At 44.9% G+C, this 23,422-nt stretch overlaps 1 protein-coding gene across 1 annotated transcript in view; it reads left to right on the forward strand.

Moving 5' to 3' along the window:
* Positions 1-23,422, forward strand: part of LDLRAD3 (low density lipoprotein receptor class A domain containing 3) — a 226,289-nt gene that overhangs the window by 103,641 nt on the left and 99,226 nt on the right. Inside the window, exons 5-6 of the mRNA XM_090034631.1 lie at positions 11,305-11,430; positions 19,521-19,652. Of these exons, the coding sequence (XP_089890757.1) occupies positions 11,305-11,430; positions 19,521-19,652 (258 nt within the window). The remainder of the gene's footprint in view (positions 1-11,304; positions 11,431-19,520; positions 19,653-23,422) is intronic.

Genomic DNA, 23,422 nt, shown 5'->3' on the forward strand with positions numbered 1-23,422 from the left:
CAGGTGGGCTGCTACTCGGGTAAACTGTTTTACTCTCCATGGGTCATAGCCATCTACTTAGATACCTGACTGAAGCAGGATTTTAGTGATATGGACACTTGTGGAAGTGGACTGAAGCAAACACCATAACCATCAAATGGTAGCAATTTGCTACTGCCAGTATCTAAACCTCCAACCTAAAAGTGAACGTTTCTAAATCCCACCCACTTGCTTACCGTAGGCATTTGAGATTCTAAGAATTTAAAAAGGTTTTGCCTCTTTTTTCTTTTAGGTTCCTGAATAGTTTCATGTGATTCTTAATTGGACTTAAATGAATGAAAACCCTGGTCCTGTTGTTTTCTTCTCATTGTCAGTATAAATTGACTTAGTATCTTACGTTTCTTAACAACTTGTCAAAAGACCAGCGTTAAAATTGCAAAGAGCAGCACTCAGGAGTTAAGAATTGCCAGCATTAAGGTTGCCTGTGCTCTGTTAGTATGGCAGTTGGGGGGGGGGTGCATGCACTAGGAGTTGTAACACAGTCGAGTCATTGGATCTCTTAACTGCTACAATCAAAGTCTGTGAATCAGATGCAGACTGCAGGTTCCCCAAAAGGCTTGTAAATTGGCCAAGCTTACATCTATGCTAAAATTCTACCAGTAAAATTTCTGCTGGCATACAGCTGCTGACATTGCCGGGTCACTAGAATGTGTTTGCGTTTGTCTGCCATTGTTGTTGCAGCACTTTCTCCCAGAAACAGAGTGTATCAGCAGAGGATGTTCAGCACTGCGGTAGACATCCCAGCGTTCTCTGCATCGCTTTCTTGCGCCGCGCTACTTTCTCAGAAGTTATTGTAGTGCATTGTGGGATATCAGCTATCCTCTTGGGGATATGCAGTGATTTTGCAATTAAGTTTCCACCACTGTTTCCATTCCATTCTATTATCTATTCTTCCTTGGGTTTTGATTCCCCTGCCATTTGGGTGTCAGGGGTAGGGGGTGGGTGAATGAGCTGAATTGCCTGTTAGAGAGAGGGTGACCGGCTCTTCAGTATTTGTGGAACTACAGCTACCTCAGTGACTAATCACGCAGCATTAAAAATGAGACAGCTTGAAGGGAAGGCAGTGAATGAAAGTTGGCAGAGGCTGTACTTATTTGCTGTCCAGCTTTACACAGTGGGTTAGGCTTTTGGGGGCTGGTGAAATGAGCAGTTAGTGGTGAGATTGGATTCTGATGTTAGTGTGGGACTGTCAGCCACAGGTGAAGGAATTTCACATTCCTTAAGTTGTTGAGTGCACCAGTCCAGTGGCATGAATATGAAAACTGTTTTGGTTGTGGGGAAAATGGGGTGAATGGGTATAATTGGGCTCAGAGAGTACGTGTAGACACGCGAGGATGATGTTTCAACTCGCTGTAATTACAATAATTACAGTACGTTGCAGCAGACTTGATTCATCTGTGCTGATAACCTGTGCTAATAAGCACCCATGGCACCTTGTGTATTCAGCATCCCCATGCTTCAAAATGGCAGCAGAGGCATTTTAACTAAAGCTTGTTGAACAAGCTTTAGTTAAAGTGCCCCTGCTGCCATTTTGAAGTGCAGGGCGCCAAATGTATGAGACGCTGCAGGTGCTTTAATTAGAACGGCTTTTGGAGCTGCTGTAATTAAAGTGCCCCACCCCTGGAGCTGTGTAAAGATGCCCAGGAAGCTTGCAGCCTTGGGTTGGGCTAGATCAGTAGGCACTCCATTTGGTTTTGGAAAATGCATGGTGTCAGATAGCTGTTATCCAGATGTGCAAGGCTGTTACGTTGCATAGAACGGTGATTCTGACCAGTCTGCAGAAAATGATAAACACTTTCATTAAAATGAGGTTTCCTAACAATAGTGAGGTGATAAATGAACTTCTGTCTTGATTCTTTCCCACCCATCCCTCCTGTTGTTGTTGAGTTCACAAACAAAGCAACCTGTGGTGATACTATCATGCATGGACCACAAAAGGAGTTTTGCTGACACTTAACACTGGATGATCGGAGACGGCTAACGGTGCTCATATCTTAGGAATACTGTATGCAGGGACGCTTTCTCTACTGGCACCTTCACATTGGAGGTATTTCAATGCCAGCTGGAATTCTTGCTGCCCCCATTTGCCCTTTTGATTTCTTGGCTCATTAAACCATATACCGGACAGTAGAAAGGAAGGATTTGACTGGAACCTCAGGGAAGTACTGGATGACCACCGAAAATAAATTTGGCAGGTTAAAGGGCTGGTAGAGATGGTTTACAACTAGGCTGGATCTCAGTTGAGCCAAGTATTTCTATTATTTTTGCAGCATGTTGTATTTGTAGTGCCAAAGGGAAAACTCTGCCAGCAGGTTAGAGGGAGAAACTTGGAAGACTGCTAATTTAGGATAGCCGATACATGAGCAATTACCAGAGTCTACTGAGGTTCTGAATAGCTGAAGGAGGCCTTAAGAGCATGCTCTGACCCTTTGCCCTAGCCAGGATAGTTTGCTGCACAGTGGTGTTCTGGGAGTGTGCAGTACACGGCCAGGTTATGAGTTGTTCTGAACTCTGAATCTGATGAGATGTATATTAATTTGGGACTGTCTTATCTCTGTAATGTAAACCAAAGAAAATCAGATTTTTCACAAAAACAGAAGCCCATTGTGTCTTAATAACCAACAACCTCTATTACAAAGGAATGTACAACAGGTTGAATGCTCTGGGCTGCAGCCCAAGTGTCCGTATATGTATTCATAGCAGCTCTCCTTACTGTCTAGTGCAAATTTGTGCTACTGTTGCAACACATGCTGGCACTTTGCGGGTGGAGTGTCCACGTATCAGGGCACTTCTCGGTGCATTTTGGGCCCTTTGCCTTCTCTCTAGCATGCAGTCTGTCTATCCCCTAATCCCTTGGGCTTTGGACTTGAGACTCTTGAGCAGCTCCAAAGCGTGTCTTCCGTTTTTGAGGGTTTTTTTTTTTTAATTTTGGTCAGTCCTTTGGCATGTGTGGAGCAGGGAGGGAGCTTCTCAAGGATACCAAAGCCAAGGTCATCAAAGCAGCCTAATATACAACCATTGTTTACTTGTAACACTTTAAATATAAGGCAAACTGTCAACTCAGATTTTTCCCCCAGATAGGTTTGCCTAAAAAAGTCAGGGCTTTAAATCATTATCAAGAGATACTTTTGAAAACCTTTAGCAATGATGGGTGTGTGCTGGAGAAAAGGGAGGGGCAGGTGAGTATAGACTTTATTCGGTAAACTGCTGAACTTGCTACTGTCAGTAATGCTTCATAGATTCATAGATGTTTGGGTTGGAAGGGACTTCAGCAGATCGAGTCTGACCCCCTGTCCTGGACAGGAAAGACTCCCAGCCAGGTGCATGTCTAGCCTCCTCTTAAAGACTCCCAAGGTAGGGGAGAGCACCACCTCCCTTGGAAGCCCATTTCAGATTCTAGCAACCCGTACCGTGAAGAAGACCTTCCTGATGTCTAACCTAAATCTGGTCTTTGTCAATTTGTGGCCATTGTTCCTAGTTACTCCAAGGGGTGCCCTAGTAAACAGAACATCTCCTATTCCTTTCTGGCCCCCCCCCCATAAATTTATAGGCAGCCACAAGATCGCCTCTCAGCCTTCTCTTGTGGAGGCTGAAGAGATCCAATGCCCTCAATCTCTCCTTGTAGGGCTTTGCCTGCAGGCCCCTAACCATATGAGCGGCCCTCCTCTGAACCCTCTCGAGCTTGCCTACATCCCTTTTGAAGTGCGGCACCCAAAACTGGATGCAATACTCCACCTGTGGCCTGACCAATTCTGCATAGAAGGGAAGTATCACCTCCCTGGACCTGTTTGTCATACACCTGCAAATGCATGATAAAGTGTGGTTAGCTTTACTGATTGATTTATCACATTGACAACTCATGTTCATCTTGGTGTCAGCAATGACTCTGAGGTCCTTTTCCACTGCTGTACTGCTGAGGAGGTCCTCCCCTAGTCTGTAAGTGTGCTGGTGATTCCTTCTTCCTAGATGCAGCACCATGCACTTGTCCTTGTTGAACTGCATCCTATTCTGTTCTGCCCACTTTTCCAAACTGTCCAGATCTGTCTGGATATATTCCCTACCCTCTGGTGTGTTAACTTTACCGCATAATTGGGTATCATCTGAGAATTTGGACAGAGTGCTTTCCACACTGACATCCAAGTCACTGATGAAGACATTGAACAGCACAGGTCTAAGGACCAAGCCCTATGGGACTCCACTGCCCACATCTTTCCAGGTTGATACCGACCCATCTACCACCACTCCCTGGGCATGACCCCTAAGCCAATTTGCCACCCACCTGACCATGTAATCATCTATGTCAGGGGTTGTCATCCGGAGGTACATGTACTCCCAGGGGTATTTAGACAAGTCATAAGGGGTACGTGCAGGTGGGTGGGGACAGTGTCCCTGGGGCGCAGTGGTGGTGTCTCCCTTGGCATGTTTGCCTCTTACCTGGGGGAGAGGGAAGAGGAGGGATGCATCAGGCACTGCTGGCCCCACACAGCACACCTCGGGCCTCCCTGCCTCCACCCGTCTAATGGTTCCTGCCCCATTCCTTCCTGCACTGTGGGGGGCTCCATCGCCAGCCCCACTCCATCTCTCACTCTCGGAGGGGAGGGGGAACAGGTGAGGGAGGGAGTGGGACAGGAGTAGGGGCTGGGGTGAGTGGGGCCCCAGCCAGGCTGGGTGGTGGGCAGAGGGCTGGAGGTGCCACACCACCCAGCCCGGCCAGGGCCCCACTCACCCCAGCCCTGCTCCTGCCTATGCCCTGCTCTCTTCCTCACCATGAGGGACCTCAGTCTGCCCTTCTCCATGTCCCCTTCCCCTCCCCCTGCTCTTTCCTCCATAGACTTAACTGCTGGGGGGAGTGTGCACATACACACTCATCCCTCACAAATAATTTTTTCTCCCTCCACCTATGCAACGCCTGCTTGAACCCCGCTCCCTCCCTCACTGTGGGGGCTTTGATCTGCCCTGTCCTCCCCAAAAGAACAGAAAAAAATATGAAGGGGTACACGAACTGAAACATTGAGACCGAAGCAGTACACTTATTAAAAAAGGTTGAAAATTTTTTATATATATCACAGCTGCTCGGTTTATCAGGTTCTGGAAGACGTATCCTCCAGGATAGTGCTAAAGGTCTTGGAGCTTGTTGCATTGCTATGAGAAGATCTCTTTCTGTAGTAAAAGGAACAAGCTGCCTTTCTTCTATGAATTTCTGGGCAACGATCAAATAATACCTGCTCAGAAGCTTTGGGTGTTTGTACTTCAAGGACTGATCTAATTAAAGCACATGGAGCATCTTGTGTATTGGTGTCCCCACACTTAAAAATGGTGGTGGGGCCACTTTAGATAAAGCTCATTCAATGAGCTTTAGATGAAGCTTGTCAAGTGAGCTTTAGTTAAAGCCCCCCAGGTGCCATTTTTAAATGCATGGATGCTGATACGACACATGGGAGTCTGCTGGTGCACAGTAACTACCATGCTCCAGCAGATTCGATTAATCGAGTCCACTCCTACATGCTATAATTACAGCACATCAAAGTAGTCGCGCTGCTCGTGTATGAGCACACTTTAAGTACAGTTGTGCCAGAGGGCCAAAAAGGATGTCCAATCTAAAATAGACTGCAAATTCCATAAGCGCTGTGAGTCTGCCAAGCCATGCTGCTTTGAGTTAGCAGAAGTTTCAGCCAAACGTATCGGAGGCCTCTGCTAAAGGTTATATTTTGGAAGGTTTGTTTTGGTTACTTTAAAATATTTTGTTGTTGTTAAATCTGTTACAAATAGCGCAGAGTCTTGAAATGAAAGAATCAGCTACTCATAACGAAAATGCTTGGCGTGTCTACACATGCAGACATGCAGTTAATATGCCTCAATTTTCTGTGCAGAACATTCAGGTTCATTGAAGTGTTCCTTGGTGCACATCTACACATGCACTCCCGTCAGGAGCAAATTGGAGCTCCAGGCTCCCCCGGGTGCCAGCCCCAGGCTGGCAGAGGGTGTTTGGGTTTAGCCCCAAGCTCTGGAGGGCTGAAGGGTGGGGTGGAGGAGCTGTCGTGGATTGGTGGGCAGCCCCAGCTGGGGGGAGATCGGGCTTGTCCTGAGTTGGAGGGGACAACTCTCGCACCCATGTGGAGATCAGGAGGAGTCCCAATGTCCACATGGCTGGGAGGCAGCTGCCCAGTAACTGGGACAGCTCTCTCTGCTACATGAAGATTGGGGTGGTTTAGTACTAGTATCTACAGTACCTGTATCTACAGGTACTAGAAAACGGTGCATTAAGCTAATATACTGCACAGTAATTGCTGCACACATGTAGACAGTGACACTTGAATGCACATTAGATTTGTTTACTGCACATTAAACTGTCTCATGTAGATGCACCCAGTAAGTCTACATGAGCCCCCTTTTCTCTTCGGTTGGTTCTGCCCCAGGTTCAGTGGTGTTTCAAAGTGCTTTTGGCAGTCTGTGAGATCTGTATTTCCCCACATCCCCATCCACAGGTAACTCTGTTGCCAGATATGCAGTGGAAGACACTCCAGAACTATTTCACAATGTCATCTAGTTTTTCAGTTTTGATTATAGGATTCCTGCATGGTATCTAGCTCCATATGGTTGCAGCAGCTCTGTGGCTTTGGCTTCCTTTGTCATCTGTGTAGGACTGCTAAAATTTCATCCTCTTTTGTTGGCATTGGACCTTGTGCCAGCCTGCTCCTGCTCCCTTTTGCAAAGGGAAGACTGACACATTTTACTCCCAGGTAAATTCTGCAAGAGTGCTTGCACTCTTCTTTCCACCCCTTACAGGTAGAGGAAATCCATTTGGTCCTTTTAAAGCCAGGCAACAATATGTTTTACAGTAGTTTTGTCAGTTGCATTTCCTGCAGGCTAATGAAGGTATGGTAGGAAACAAGGTGTTTCCCAAATAAGTTCTTAAAGTAAGAGAGATGGGTTTCTCTTACCTTAAGAGAAGCAGCAGAGATCAGAAATTCTGCCTGGTGTGGTGGTACTTTCAGTGGTCTTTGTAATCTGTAGCTGGGGTGGTTTAAAAAATAAAAAAGGAGTATGGACTTTTCTCAGACCTTAAAGCTATTCAATTACATTGATAAAATCCATGATACCACAAGCTCTGTGGTTACAAGTTTTATCTGTAGAAGGAGTTCTGAAGTCTTTCAAATATTTTGCAGTTGGGAGGATTTTTTTCCACTGCCAAAGTTAGTGTGTGTTAAATGTGGTGGTGACTCCAGGATAATTTATTACCTGTTTTCTTCAAAGCAATGGCCCATTATTTCTGAGTGGACCTTGGATTTGCTTCAGAAAATATGGTAGTTTGGTGGATATGTGAAATTCACTGATAGATCTCATTTAATGCTTCCTAATCTGAACTGAGACTGTCTTGTATGATGAAGAGAAAGTGCGAGAGGAACTGCAGACTTTGTTTTGAAGGGTATTAAATCAAATAAGAGGGATTGTGTGACTTCTCTTAAAACAGTTTATATTACAGTATCTGCTGAACAACATAGGAAAGAGGCTTCAATGCATCTGTACTCGCTTCAGCTCTGCAAAAGAGAATCTCCTGCAAATTAGTACTGAAGTCTCAGAGCCAAAGCAGCCATCACCCTTCTTAACGGCTATCACTTTTCTGTTTCTGTTGCCATCCCCTGTGCCTCCTTTTGATCTCTCCCATACCGCTGCTTCATCATACTCTCATTAAACTTTGCCAGTCTGTGCCATGTAGACTCATTCTGGCACTGTTTGAAGTCCAGTTCAAGGGGCCTTCTCAAAATCTGTGTGTTGTAAAAATGTGAGATTTTTTTTCAGCTACCCACACATGCACACATAAAAGCCAGCTTTGTGAAAGGGCACTGCCATGAACCTAAGGGCTTTGTGGGGTATCTTGCATGATTTAAGTTTTGGTGATATGGCATGCATAAGCTCTGTGTACAGGTAATGTCACAGTGCATTTAGCCTTATTGCCCTTCTGTTCACGTGTATTGTGGTATGGGATATAAAATGTATTTCTTATGTGCTATAGTAGGGCCACGATTACACAATGTGAGAATGACTTTCAAGTAGTAAACTGTGCTTTTCTTTGACCTGTAGGAAGAACCCCAAGCCTAAGTATTTGAGGAGCAGTAATGCCTTGAAATTAGCATATGACTTGAGTTGTTTTCTCCTGTCCTTCATGGATGTGCTCTCAGGCATAGGAGCCAGGCTTTACCTGACAATGGCTAGTCAAACTGTTTGGGGGAAGGAGATTTCTTCCCATGGGGGGAAATTATCTGCAATCATCTTTAGGATTAGTAGTCTGTCTGTCTTAAATAATGCACATATTCTACTCTTAATTAGATGAGGAAAGGTGTTACTTTAGCAGACATGCACCTCAGTAGAGGGTGGGGTGGGGGGGCAGAGAGAGCTTTGTATAGAGCTGGCCTCCCGAGAATCAAAGAGTCGATATATGTGAATAGCTACATAAGCAACTATACTTAAGCCTGCCTTGAGAGCATGGTTGGGTCTTCAATTTTTCCTGGATATAGGGAAATGCTGGAGTCCCCCAGCTCATGAGCTTGGTGGAGACTGCATTCTTGGATTAAAGATGCAGAGCAAGACTGGGTTAGTGTTCTGATATTTTCTTTTGTTTGTTTATTATTATACTTCTGTCTGTATCTCAGCATACGGTTACTTATTTCTTATGCTTGTTCCTGTTTTATAATACAGGAGTATTTTGGTTATCTTTTTCTATCCCACTTATTGTCAGTGATTCCAGTGATTTTAACCATACAGGCTTGCCTATTCTAAGGAAAGAAAGTTTCATAAAACTTGACTGGTCACTAGCTGGCAGAATCTCCTCTACTAAGGGCTGGTGTGGCCTGAGACAGACAGGTAGGGCTGAAGCATATCAGGCCAACAAGCTGGCTCCTGGTACATCTCAGTTTATTCTTAGTGTTCAGGCAGCAGTCAGTAGAGATGGGTTTGGGGCAGAAGGGCACCACAAAGGTGTGGAAGTACCTGGGGAGGGTGTCCCAGAGATGCACCTGGCATGCATCTGGATTTGGGGACTGTTACAAACACTGTAAGATCGATGACTGGCTGTACTTTGGAGGAACTCTTCCAAAGGAACCAGAATGCTGGGATACAGGTATAAGGACATAATAGCTGCAGGCGAATCCTAAATAGCTTAAGAGAAGGGAATCAAGGAATTTGAACAGATGTGTTGTTCAGCTACCCTATTGGATTCCTGTGACATGCTCCAGGGAATGGGTTATCCATGGCCGCTTTATCCAGACCTCTTGCATTGAACAAAAGTGATGGAGACCTATGTTTTTGCAGCGAGGGGCTCTGAGTTCTTTCTTTGCTTTTGCCTTGATAAAAGTGGCCTTGCTGTGCTGCAAAGCAACAAACACAAAGATCCAGATTATAGAGCAGCTGTGTTTAAATCTTGTTTGCTCAGGGTGTTTTGATGCTCCTGTTTTTATTCCTTATTATTTACTGTGTTGGTGCTCTTAAACTGACATAGTCACTGTCATGAAGAACTTATGATCCAAGAAAAGACAAATACCAGAGGAGAAAGGGAGACAGTTCGTGCAGTCTGTGTTTTCCTGTTGCAGACAAAAAGGTTCCAGTCTTCTTAATATTTATTTAATAAAGTCAAATACTTAAAAAGTAAAAATGTTAGAATTCAGAAAGTTGCCAGTGTAACTTCTAATGTGTATGTGCATGGATGCTGAATTAACAATGTTAATTCTAGCATTTTTGAATGCTTAATTTATAAGCTTAATGTTCATGTGCATGTGGGTGTGTCTGTGTGTGTAAGTGCAAACTGAAAAAACAGAAATGTCATAAGTGGCACTATGGTGGCACCCATGTGCGCCATGGAACCTTTAGGGCTGCTCCACTGACCACATCCAAGCAAACCAACTGGTAGCAGTAGTAGGTTGTCATCTTCCATGTGGACCAGAACTAGAAAAAGGACTGAGCATACACAATCATTAGTTGATTTTTACGTAGATGTGTTGACTTCAAAGGAACTTTGGGGTCCCATCCAGGTCCAGGATGGGAGTGTGCACTAGTATCCCCAGTTTCTTTGCCCTGTCAGTCACAGGACCCAGTTGCCCGGCACCTCAGCTAATCTTTCTTCTTTTCCCGCTGTTCCGGCCTCTTGTCTTTCTCCTCCCACACGGTCTTACCAATTGCTTTTGTGTCCCAGACTTCCTTCACAGTCTCATCATTAAATCTGGATGTTCCTCTCTTCCCCTGATTCCGCTTTTCTTTGTGTAGCAAGTTGCTTTCTCCCTCCACACCCCAATTTCTAATCCCAGTTTCCCTCGCCTACTGCCAGGCTCTTCTTTCCATTCTATGACCCTATGCCTAGCTCTTATTTCCGCTGCATTTAAAATAGGTATCTTCTTCAACTAGGCTTCTTGAGCCTGGCAGGAAGAGCATTAAAAACCAGTAACATAATTAGGGAGTGGAGGGGTGGGAGGAATTGGAAATTGGGACAAGCAGCTCTTCTTTTGTGTCTTAGGGACAGCGGCAGGGGGACCCTGCAGCCATCACAGCTGTATGCATCATAGCTGCCAGTTGCCCTGCTTACACCTCTCTTAAGAACGCAGGAGAAAGGAGCCCCCAATTTAGGTTCTCATTTTAAGTACCTGGACCCATTGCAGACTGTAACAGACCATACTTTCAGGGAAAACCTTGGGCTGTGGCTGCAAAGCTCTCATCAGTGCACCCATCTCTGCATCTGGCCTGCTGGGTGAGCGTGCAAGTTACTTCTATCCTTGCGTCTCCATTTTCTGCCTGTGTAATAGGTAAATAGTAATGACTGCCTTCTGTAAAGAGCTTTGGTGATCTTGTATACTAATTGTGGGTTTTTTCCACCCTAAGATGGGAAATTCATGTGAATTTCCAAGGGGATACCAGAGGGCATTCTCCTGGATGCTGTAAGGGCATGGTCCAGCCCTCCTGCTAAATTTCGAGTCTATGGTCAAACCCTAGGTCTTTTAGAATCCTCCAAAGAAAAGGTCACCAGAACCTTTTAACAGGGCAAAACATATTTGGGGTGACCAAAAGATTCAGGTTGAGGCATGGAAACGTTCAGCTCAGCCAAACAGTTTGGCAGCATCATAAGCCTGGAAAACTAGTCTTACAATGGAGAGAGCACTGACAACCTGAATACCAGGTGATGTGCTCGCCTCATCTCTAATAATAGCTCCTTTTGTGATGGAAATGTTTTGGTCTCCTGTAAACCCTTCCTAATTCCTGCTGTCTTTGTTTGTATTTCAGCAAAAGCCAAGTCTAGATGTGGGGCCACATTCTTCCCCTGTGCTAGTGGTATCCATTGCATCATTGGCCGTTTCCAGTGCAATGGCTTTGAGGACTGTCCAGATGGCAGCGATGAGGAGAACTGCAGTAAGTGCCAAGTCTGTCTGGAAACAGAGAAACATCTTCTTTTTCTTTCAGCAAATCGATATAACATAGGAAGGAAATGCTGTTGAGCCCTAGTCCTGAGTCAGATGCACACTCCCTATTATTTACTACCCAGCTTGTCTTGTGCTTTTCGCTTTGTAAATGACAAGACACCTTGGTAGTAAGCAGATATTTATAGTGTTAATAACAGTAAGGAATCTGCCACAGCAGGGAGTGAAAACTTCAGTGCTTCTTAAAGGAGCTTCTTTCTCTCTCTCTCTCTTTTAAAAACGAACCGACTTATCTTGGCCACAGGTCCTGCTTTTAGAAAATCTGTTTATTCTCTGTTTCTAAAGTGCTTTTGCAAAAAAGTGAGCCATAACTACACAATGGCCCCAAAGCACCCCTCATTCCCCTTTATGCATTGCCCCTGTGACTTCAGATACCCCTAGGTCCACTCTGTCCCCTGTTAGCCACACATCCTCATGCTCAACTCCACCCCAAACCCATCAGACCCTGCCATCTACTTTGTCTCGCTGCATCCTACCCTGCCTCTTCACTGCCCCCATGAATCCATGGCACCCTGCACAGACTTATCCTGATTATGTCCCAGTCCCCCCGACCCTGCGCCATCCCTCATGTTTCACTGAGCCCTCCCTTGACTCTTTGAGCTTTCAAACCTCACTATAGCCCTCCCAACCCCCTTGTACTCTTATTTCACCCTCAGAGACCCCACTGCCTCCTTTAGCTGCAAACCCCATCTGTCTCTCGTTCCCACCCCCATAATACCCCAGCCCCTCCCTATTCCTATTCTCTACCCCACAGGCCCTTTCCCCCCCACCAAATCCCTGTTGCCCATGGACCCCTGCCCCCCATTCAGATCCTCAGAGCCCCTTCCCTTAAACCCCTCCTAAACAGTCCCCCTCACATCTCACAGCCCCAAACCATGGAGCAGGTAGAGGGCAGGGCTGTAACTACTTCTGCCCTGCTCCCCCACTTCCTCACAACATGCCTGTAGCTGGTCTCCATTGCTCTCTACCCTCAATTTACAGAAACAAACAGTTAGGGTTGAGGGAGGATTTGCTCCAGTCATTGGCCATGCTTTTACCTGGGAGACCAACCACTCTTATCCACCATTCCCCATTTTATGCTGCCATGATTGTGCTGCTGGCTCAGCCTTCTATAGCTTCTGTAAAGGGTCACTGAAAAAATTTACCTCTGCCTCCTCTTTGCAACGCCTCCTGTTTCTGAATACTGCCCCATTGCAGAGCTAGACCTGCTTCTAGCTATTCCCTTCCCCCTCCTGTTTCTGATTTACTGCAGATTTATGTTCCCTAGGAACAAAGCCATTCAGTACAGGTTCCTAGGTAGAAGCACAGCTTTACTGGACATGCTGGAGGGTAAGCAGAGACACATTACCAGGAGTAAATAACAGACAGGATAATTGTCAAAGAAAGCCTAGCTTGATTAGAGGTAGATCAAGGGGTGCTAACAACTAGAGGTTAGCAGGAATCAAGCATTGCTTTAAATTCAGTTGACTTCCTCAGCTCTCCTTGAACAGAAATGCAGCTGTCTGCCCTGGGCAGTTGGTTTTACATTTTCAGTGGAGCAGGAGTCAAAGTGGACCCCAAACCTCCACCCCCAGATCTGCCTCCACTGTTTAGCCTTTTATTTTTGGTGGCAACAGAAGATAGTAGGGTCCAGCTGGACATTCAGATCCCAGAATCTGGCTGTTGAAAAAGCAGCACTTATTTCATGTGACTTCTAACAAGACAATTCATCCCTTTATGGCTGGCTCTAGATGTTACAGAATAGACTCTCTCTGTTCCTTAAATTCCACTTAAAACTTTGTAATGGGAATTCAGTTCCAGACAGGCATTGTAAGGCTCTTGTACACAGAGGCGAATCTCACCCAGATTGGGTAAACTTGAGTGGCTGAAAAAAATTAACTTGCTTTGCTATGTCATCTTTTTGTTTTAGGCAGAAAAGGTTGATTTCTCTGAGCAATAAGTATACTTGGACACCTTGGTATATCCTAGTTTACAAAATTAAAAATTGTTGAGGTGAAGGGTATATTTTGGTTAACTTCTTGTAAAGAGGAGAACATTTTTTCCTAACCTGAAGATACTTGATGATGCACTGGCTCGAGTCATTCTCCTGCTGGGTAGTTTGCAGAGAAGTCGAGGTAGAAAGTTTGAGTTTCAAACACTTTAATAAAACCTTTGCACATGGCTGGATAGATCTATTTGTATGTATAACTACTGCTGGGGGGTATCATAGCAATAAAAAAAAGGTTATGTTCGGTACGTTAGGTGGCTCTGCTGCTCTTAGCAGAGCTTGGTACCCTGACGTGCTGTGGGTCTGTAGATGGTAGCTTGTAAGAAATACACCCTTGCTAGAGTGAACTGGATTTTTTTCTCTTAATTACATGTAAAGGTCAAATGGAGGACAACAGACACCAGCTTTCTCAGATAACAAAAGGGTAATCTCTGTGGTGATGCATCACTGTCTCCTGCTTGGAGGACATGTCCTCCTTGTCTGTATACTTCCCTCCCACACCCCTTGATGTCTCTATGGTAGAACAGATGTCTCTGATCTTTCTTTAAGATGCCACCTGTTGATGACTTGTAATGCCCATTTGGCATCCTGGAAGGTTTTGAGTAGGGACATGGCACCCCTGCTGAGAGGATGAAAAAGAGGATTAAAGGGCATGGAAATGATTTGTGGTCGTTGGTTACCTTTGGAACAAATGGTACCAAAAGGAGCTTTGGACAAATCTGCCTAGAACCAGGGATGGGCAAAATACAGCCTGCAGGCTGCATATGGTCCACTAGGCACTTTCATTTGGCCTGCAGCACCTCACAACAAATTGTACCCTGCCTAGCCCTTCTGCCTGTGGGGGTGGGAGCTAGGTGCCTACGTCTGCCCTCAACATACCCTATTATGCCTTGCTCCCACCCTTGTGCGTGCCCCTCTAGTACCGGGTGGGGTTGCTGCTGTAGGCTTCCTCTGGGCAGCAGGTAGGGAAGTGCAGGGGAGGCAGGGTTGCGATGTGCAGCGTTGGTCAGAGCCAAGCACCAGTGCCCTTACCTGATGCTGTACCATGGAGGGAGTGTGTGTGGAGGGTCCCCACACACATCCTACCCTCCCTCCCACCCCATAAACGCCACACATGCGCACGCACACCAGTGTTGCCTGCCTTGACTGCAGGAGAAGACAGTGTGTTCCAGAGCCACACACCCACATCCCACAAATGCCACACAACCCCCCACCATACCCTATGCCCCCACATACCTGCACCCCCTCACAAATTCCCCCTACAGCATCCCACCCCCCGCACACACACATCCTGCAAGACTAAGAATTTATTTTTGAGCTATTATGCCATCACCTCTATATACAGTACACAAACACAAATCATGACAAAGATATTTTTTGTAATAAAATTTAAATACATTACAGTAGGTGTTTGACTTTTAGTGTATGATTTGGTTTTTTGTGGATCTAAGATGGCAACTCCCTCCCCCCCAGGAGCATTTCTGTTGGGCAAAGGTCAGGGGTTAGGGAGTGGGACTTCTGGTCCCAATATGGCAACTAGGGCAGCCATCCAGGGGTGGCGCTATGCGTGCGGCCCTCAACAGCTCACCAAACCTCATTAAGTGGCTCTCTGCCTGAAATAATTGCCCGCCTCTAGGCTAATAAAGCCTTTGAGATGGTGGGAGGGAAAATGGCTATCATTTTAGCACACATGCAATTTGCTACCAATTACGTAATTTCCAAAGTGTATATGGTACGCAGTTCTAGGCATACCTTACAATTGGTTGTATAGCACTGCTTCACTCCCCCTCCCCCTCTTGCAAGCTTCTCTAAGGCTGTGTACAGGCAGTTAAAAAGCCTGAGGCTGAATCAGTTCAATCTTCACAGGTTAGTCTAAGGTGCGTAGATTGAACCAATAAGCAAGTGAACAGACATTCGCTTTTGATTCTGGAAAAGCAGCCACATGCCTGCAGTGTCCCAGGCCAGAAGCTGGGGAGCACTGGAGCTTGCCTCCCTGCTTGGCTGGAACAGACAGATTGGGGCAAGGCTAGCCCACCCACCTTGTGAGGGAGAGTTTGCAGGGGAGGTGCAAAGCATTCTGGGATGCTGGAGGAGTGTGAGTTAACTGATTTAGGTTAAATCAGTTTATTGAAATTCTCTCCCAGATTCCCTGCAGATTCAAGTTAAATCTGATACTACATCCATCCAGGTTCATCTTAAGCCAGTTTCGGCCATTTTGAAAGTGGTTTACATCACCGAACTTCTATTATGTTACAGATTTGACATGATTTCCAAACACTTATACCAGTTTATGCATAATTTCTGTTCCTAGCCTAGATGCGACAGAAGCAGTAGCCCCTGCTGTAACCTCTGAAATTAACTGCCATGTGTTTATGCAGCAGCTTCAGGGCAATGCAAAGTTGGCATTTGCATTATAAACACATACTGGGGTGGGGTGTATACACACATATAATTAGCCCAGACGTGGAATTATATACTGTAGATTATATGCACAGAAGTATCTAAACTTTTTTTTTTTCAGTTCTGGGATTCAGAAATTGTACCACACGACAGGCTTTTTTGCTTAGTTTAAAGCAGAAAATTAGGCAGCCAGTTACTCTTTGACAGCCATAATCCCCTTTGTAATTCAGTCAGGAAGCACTTTGAAGCAGATGAGGCATCTAAAGGGACACTGTCAACTGCTTTTTAAAGTTAAAATTGGAATACTGCATTCAGTTTCAATCACCTCATTTCTGAAAGTTGGAGAGGGTTCACAGAAGAGTGACAAAAATGATTAAGGGGCTGGAGGAGTGATTTATCAGGAGATATTAGAAGAGCTAAATTACGTACAGCCTTGCTTAGCAGTGACTAAGCAGGAAGATAAAGCCAGAAATGTACTATATGAATGGTGTAAGCACTCTTTTGGGAAAGGGATTATTTCGTGTAGTAGTTTGGGAGAGTAGTTGGATGAGAAGTGTGGTACCCAAAGGAATGTGAAAACTTAAGATGAGTATCAGGGAAGTCTTCCTGATGAAGAGATGTGTTAGGCTGTGAAACAGTGTCCCAAGGGAAGTGATGAAAATTTTACAGTTTGAGACATTTTGAAATAAGACTGGACAAGAGTGAAAGTGCTGTAAAAAATACAATGCTGGCTAGGCTGTGTAATAAGAGGGCTTTTTCTTACTTTTATGATTCTGTTTGGACGGTGGGCTCTTTGGGCTGATCCTGTCTTTTTCTTATTTTGTGTTTTTCTATTACATAATACAATGAGATCCTCTTCTGTGTGTGGTGGTTTTGAGCATTGCTGTGACAGAAATATTGCACTCAGAGGGGAAAAAACTTAAAATAACATTATTAAGCTTGCAAAGTTAAGGAACGTCAGATTTCAATTTTTTTATATAACTTTAATTTAGTCTCTTGGTGTATATGTATTATGATGCAGTCTCTAATTAGAGACAGCCTGTCTCCACTTTAGTTCCATTGCCTGGACCCAGTACTGCATTTGGGAACTGTGGTTGCAGGCTGTATGAAGTAGGAAGCCTTATTCAACCTGGGAATAGAGGATGTTTAGTGGGGATGCAATCTTTGGGGAATTAAAAGCTCTACAAAGTCTCTGAAAAAGAACAGTTTGCAGATGCTCTGCAAAGGCTAATGCCATGGCCATATTTAAACAAATTTTCAGCAGGATGGCAAGAGGCATATCTTTGACACAAAGGTTATTCACTGTCAAATTTCAAATCCCTACTCTAAAACATGGCAGAAGTTTTCTAAGAAAAGGTCATAAGAGGGTTTTCTTTTGTTTTTTAAAAGGGTGGGGGGCGGTAAAACAATGTTTCTTTTTTAGCATAATCCAAATAATGTATTTTTCCACAGTCTTGTGCCCAGAAATGTTTGAATACCTTTAATTAGAAATTTTATATCAGAAATGCCTGAGGCTGGTACCCTGTCTGGCATTTTTCAGCCTGGATGGCTAAAGTCTGACAAAGTTCTAAGTAACTACAATAGGATCTTACGACATATCAGGCAATGTTACAAAGAGGCAATATTAACAGTTCTGCCTCTAATGTCAGTGAATATTAAATATCAAAGTGTGTGTGTGCATGAACTTACTATCATGTAGGAAAAGAGGGAAGGATTTGCTATATCACCTATTCCATAGTAATTGTCTATGTGCATTCTCTTATCCTGCGGTATGTGAAAGATAGCCCACAGTAGCTTAGTGTGAAAGGGGATATTACTAAACTACCCTGATTTGGCTTTGGTTTACCATGATTAAGAGTGCCTGGCTTCACAGTTACCACAGAGCAGCTGAAATGTGACAAGCTCCTAAACTCTCTTGCCTCGCTGTGGGCGCATCTACATGTGCTTAAAGTAACTGAATAAACTCTGGCATAGTTTGTGATGGAGTTTATTGCTCCTGGGCTGTTTGCTAGGGCTGTATGAAACGGCTGTATTTCAATTAGGTTTCGGATTCAGCCGTTTCAGAGGAAAGTGACTCATTTTGGTGTTTCAGATCACTCTCCTGTTTTGTTTTGGCTGAATCTTTTTTGGACAGGCTGACAAGGAAGCTTTGCACAGCCCTACCCAGCCAGGCAGAGCTGCAGGGCCTCAATGGGGAGCAGGATAGTACCGTGGGTGGCTCATCCGGGGAAGATGGAGGGCCGCTGCCCTCTGTGCAGGTGAGGAGACCCCCGCATGGGTCTCTGATCTGTGTCATGCTGGGGCAGTTGTGCGGCAGGGAAGCAGCTCAAAATGGTGAGTTAACTGGCTGGTCCCTGCCACGCGACTTGGCTCCTCAGGGAACAAAGATCTGCTTTGGGGGTCTCCTTGCCGCCGCTGCCTGCCCCCTGCTGAGGCTGTGTGGGGCAGGTAGCAGCAGTGAGTAGACCCCGGCATAGATCTCTGCTCCCTGCAGAGCCAGGTTGTGCGGCAGGGATTCCCCAGCCCCCGGTTCAATTTTTCCCAAATCTTCCCAGGGGGTGTGGGCCCCCAGTCGGGCCAGCAGCAGCACTGCAGTCTTCCCGGCGCTCAGCACTGGGTGTGCTGAGCAGCTGCTGCTGGCCTGCTGCTGGCCCCAGCCTGCAGCAGCAGCCTGCTGAAACCCCATGCGCAGATCGGAGGCCTGTGTCCCCTGGGAAAAGCTGGGGGGATCGAACCAGGAGCTAGATGTTAATATCAAAGCAGTCCTTCTCCCCCTTTCCCCTCCCTCTTAGTTTTTGTTTCCCTGCAAGCCCAACTCTGAAATTCTCTAAAACATTCCCAAAACGTTTTGAAGCCTTCCGATTCATTTCAAAGCTGTTTCTGAGCCTTCCATTTTGCTTTGGATTTGGTGTTTCAGGCGCCGAAATGGCCCGAAACACCTCTGAAATGAAACAGGTGCCAAAATTTCACACAGCCCTACTGTTTGCACGTTATGCCCAGGACCACAGCATGTTGAGCCAGGGTGAAGCAGCCCCAGCTGGCAGGGGTCTGAGGGTCAGTCTGTCATCCTGGTTCTGCTCCAACCCGGCTCAACATGCTGCCGAGGTGCTGGCTGGGGGCATGAGTGCTTCACCATGGGGCTGGCTGGCAGCCAGCCCCTGCACTGAAACATCCTCATGCCCCAGCCAGCCTGGTCAGTGTCTAGACATGTGCTGGGATGCACTAAATAATGCCGCAGTTGGATAGTACTTGTTTACTGCAAACTAATAGTGCTACACATGTAGATGCTGATGTTTTATTGTGGAGCTAATTAGGTCTGCAGTAAATGTCTCATGTAGACATGCCCAGTAAGTAGTTTTGCGTCCGTGGACTGTGAGCGATTGTGATAAAGTACAGCTTTAACAAGAGGCCTATCAAGGCAGGGAGCAATTAACTTCCTGTTACTTGTAATGAATGTTACTTTGTTTAAAAGTAGTACATTTACATGATTTCCAGGTCATTCTAACAGACTTGGCGAGTCAACCAAGTTTTGAATTGTGATCCATAATGAGTTTTAGGAATGCCTAAAGACAGCTTAGCTCTCTGGGTGACAGCTGAAGTTTCTAATGGAAGATCATACTTTGTTTTCCTAGCAGCCAATCCCTTGTTGTGTTCAACTGCCCGATTCCACTGTAAGAATGGACTTTGCATTGATAAAAGCTTTGTGTGCGACAATCAAAACAACTGCCAGGACAACAGTGATGAAGAAAGTTGTGAAAGCCCTCAAGGTAGGTACAAGGTTTGGGGTTTTTTAATTTAGCTTCTCTTGTAAAATAGTATGCTATACCTAAGTGCTAAGAAACTGATTTATGAAGAAATGTGATATTACTGGATTGGCCTCTTTTGGAAGTACCAGTTCTATCACGGTCTTGAAAGTAGTCTTACCCAATATGCATGTAGCCCTCTATCTGAGCACCCTAAGGATTCCTTACAGCTGTTTTAAGCTAATCAGTAAATGTGTCTGTAGCCTGTTTGGCATAGTTGGAATGTGCTTCTATAGCAGCTTTTGTAGGAAGATCTTCAAGTGCTTATAAATCCTGAGAAGGCCTCTCTTGGCTTCTGTGGGAGTTGGAGTGAATTCAAACAGATAAATAAGAAAACCCTGCAATCCCCATACTTCTAGGTAAGTCCATGCTCTACCCATTTTACAGTTAGTTTCTGTATGCATGGGGGAGGGATTTAGTTTTTTCTTCTTTTTAATTTGAACTCACAAAAAAAATATTGTAGCCTGAAAGAATATCCAGCCTGAAAAATGTCATCCCGAAAAATGAAAGTTTTGAAGATGTGACCAGCTGAAAACTGGATTAGCTAGAAGGGAAATAAGTTGAAGAGATGCAACCCTGGTTTTCATCTTTATTTTAACATTGTGGGCTCAAAAAAAAAACTGTAAGCAAATGGGCATGTTATCCACTGTTCAATTGCAGTCGGGATTCCCCTATGCCGTTCCTACCATTCAAACATTCTGGGACAGGTTTGTTTATGTCTTTCTGAAATTGGGATGGTATTTTCCTATCTCACAAGGTTGATGAAACCTAATTAAGCTGTCCAAGTTTGCGCAGGTAGAAGGCACTATAAAACTGCAACATCTTCTTTCTTATTATAAAAAAAATCTTATTATAACGTAGCTGGGAATGCTATCTAGGTTTGAATTTTCCTCTAGTAAGTGAGTATATGCTGTCTGATGAAAAATGAAGCTGCGACAAATGCAACATGCTGGATAGCAGTTCTGCTGCAGGAAAGGTTGGCATAATTGCCGCTGGGGAGATCAGAGGGAAAGTTTTCAAAAAGGGTTGGGGTTTGTGGAGCAGTTTTCAAGCATAGAGTCAAGGAAACTGGCTCAAAACTGAAAAGAGGACCATTTTTAATAGTGGTTGGCAGTACTGATGATTTGGTATTTTCACTGATGGTGGGGGGGAAAATCCAGAGCTTAAAGACTGTGAAAAATATTTTTAACAAATGTGAAGCAGCATGTCACTGCCATGTTCCTAGCTAGTACGGGGAAAAGCAGCATAGTAGCAACATTCCCAACTTCTCTATAGAATTTGCTGTCTCTTCTTGCATCCTGTTTCCCTGGTGGACTTGAGCAGAAGAGCTCGGCACAGACAGGGTTCATTTAGTGAGTAGACAGTCTGAGAACACACCTCTGTTTCCAGAGCTCCTGCTGGGCTGCTGCTACATCATGATCGAAATACTTCTTTTAAAGGAATGACTCTGAAGGAATTATCATGTGTGCACTGCTGCTGTTATGATGCCATTGCAAGGATGCTGAAGGGTGCATTGTTTTTAACTGTAGGCCTGTGGCAGTGTAATAAGATTAATGTGCATGTGGGTTATTTTGGCATTTGAGGCTTAAAGCAGCAGTATTCTTTTCAAGGTTTGGATGACTACTTCCTCTGCAGATTAATTGGCTGGATCGCCTCCAGGTTGTTTGTTGTCATGACAGTTTGCTTTGGAAGTGACTGTCAGGCTTGGGAAAAGAAAAGACCCGCATTTCATGAGGATGTTACTTTTGTCTTTAGTCCTCTGGAAAAGTCAGATTAAGGGGAGTCATTCAGTTGGATTCTGTGCATGAATGAGCCCCTGTACAAGGAAACCATACCCTGATTCTGTGCTTTTTCACTCGGGCCAGAATAGCAATTTCCCCAATGCAGTCTACTGTGAAAAAAAACGCCTTCACAACTTTCAAGAAGAGAGACTGAAACTGAGCACCAGACTGGGGGTGAGGAACTCCATCGTTCAAATCCTTGCACTGGCAAATGATTGCTGGCACTTGGCCTCAATCAACAAAGCTGTGACACCATTTCCAGGTGATGTAGCTCCCCACCCAGCACATCCACCCGATGCCCAGGGCAATGCTTCTTGCCATAGTGTCAGTCCCACTACTGGCTGTTTTTATACCCTCTCCACCCACAAAGGCAGCTCCTGGGGCTGTTTCCCTCATCTCCCCCACCTTAGTTATGCTACTGCCACTTCCACACGTGCTTAGCTGTCTTGATCTGTCATGCATATTTTAACATATTTTTATCAAGCATATTTTATTGGATCTCTCTAGCATATTTTAACAACCCTCATAGCTGCAGAACATTGGCTGCCATAATCCTCCTGCCTTACCTGTGGTAGGTTAGGGTGTTATGTCTTGTGGCTGAGTCAGGGTTGACTGTACAGGTTGGACAGTGGTTTGAATAGGGATGATCTTGCATCTGAAGGCCGGGAGTGGGGAAGATTAGACTAGAAGACCTCTACTTTACTTTTCAGTGATTCTATACCTGTCTTTTACAGATCTAAAGACTAAAACTCTATACAGTTTAACATGCTATATTTCATACTTCAGTATAAATAAAGATTTTGTATATCCAAGTTTACTATTATGAGTCTTCACTAGGCTTCAAAAGTGTATTAAATCTTCAATTTTCTTGACAAAGGCTGGTGTGAAAAGGAATGTTGTTTTTCTCCTATTTCCTTATTGAGGATATTGAATTAGCATGATGTCTGTTGGAGGCTATATTGAGGAGGAGAGTGATGATTACTTGTTTTACTGCAGCATGTACAAGTCCTACTTAAGGACTGGGATTCTGCTGTGCTGGGGGCTGTACCCAGAGCCAAAAGATGGTCCCTGCCACAAAGAGCTTACAAGCTATGCATTATTATTAAAATATAGTGTAGATATTTTCTCTGTGAACTTTGTCATAGTATTGAATATACTTCCAGTCCTATACAGTATATTGAAGTCTGTATTGTTCTTGGGTGCATCTACACATGCAATTAATGCACATGAATAAACTCTGGACTTCATTGCTCCCAGGCACTGCGTCTTCACATGTGACCAGGATCGCAGCACATTTAGCTGAGGTGGAGCAGCCCTGGCTAGCAGGAGGCCCGGGGGGTCAGCCTGCTAGTCTGGGACTGCTCCCCCAGCTCAGTGTGCTGTGGAGGGGCTGGCTGGGGCATGAGGGTACTTGAGTGCAGGGTTAGCTGGTAGGAAGCCCTCACCCTTGTGCTCCAGCCAGCCAAGGCAGCATCTACATGTGCGCTGCTGCGGATCATAGAATTCAATATGTGCTAATTAAGCCTCACAACTATACAACATAGCAAGTTGGCATCATTATTCCAGTTTCATGGTTTAGAAAACTGAGGCACAGAATAGCTGAGCAAAGTGCCTGAACCCATAATGTAACTTGTTGGCAATCAGGAGTAAAACTCAGAGGTGGCATTTCACATGCCTGTTGTGAAAATTAATTGGTGCTTGTGGAATGGTTTAGAATACCCTGGAAAAATGTGCTTTAGAACAGTGAAATATTAATTGTGACCTTGCTTTGTGCCTGCTCTTTGAATACCCTGACATTTTTCTTAAATTAACACCTCTTCACATCCCTTCTGAGCTTCAAAGTTCTCCTCTGTTTTGCTGTCATTGCTAAAAGGCTCTAATAGTACATTCAGTTGGTCTGAATGTGTCAAATACTCTTTGATGCAGTTAGAAGGCCATTTCACTAGGCAGTGG

The sequence above is a fragment of the Crocodylus siamensis genome, chromosome 2 (assembly GCF_052110815.1).
Source record: "Crocodylus siamensis isolate JL-2025a chromosome 2, ASM5211081v1, whole genome shotgun sequence".
NCBI classification, from domain to species: Eukaryota; Metazoa; Chordata; order Crocodylia; family Crocodylidae; genus Crocodylus; species Crocodylus siamensis.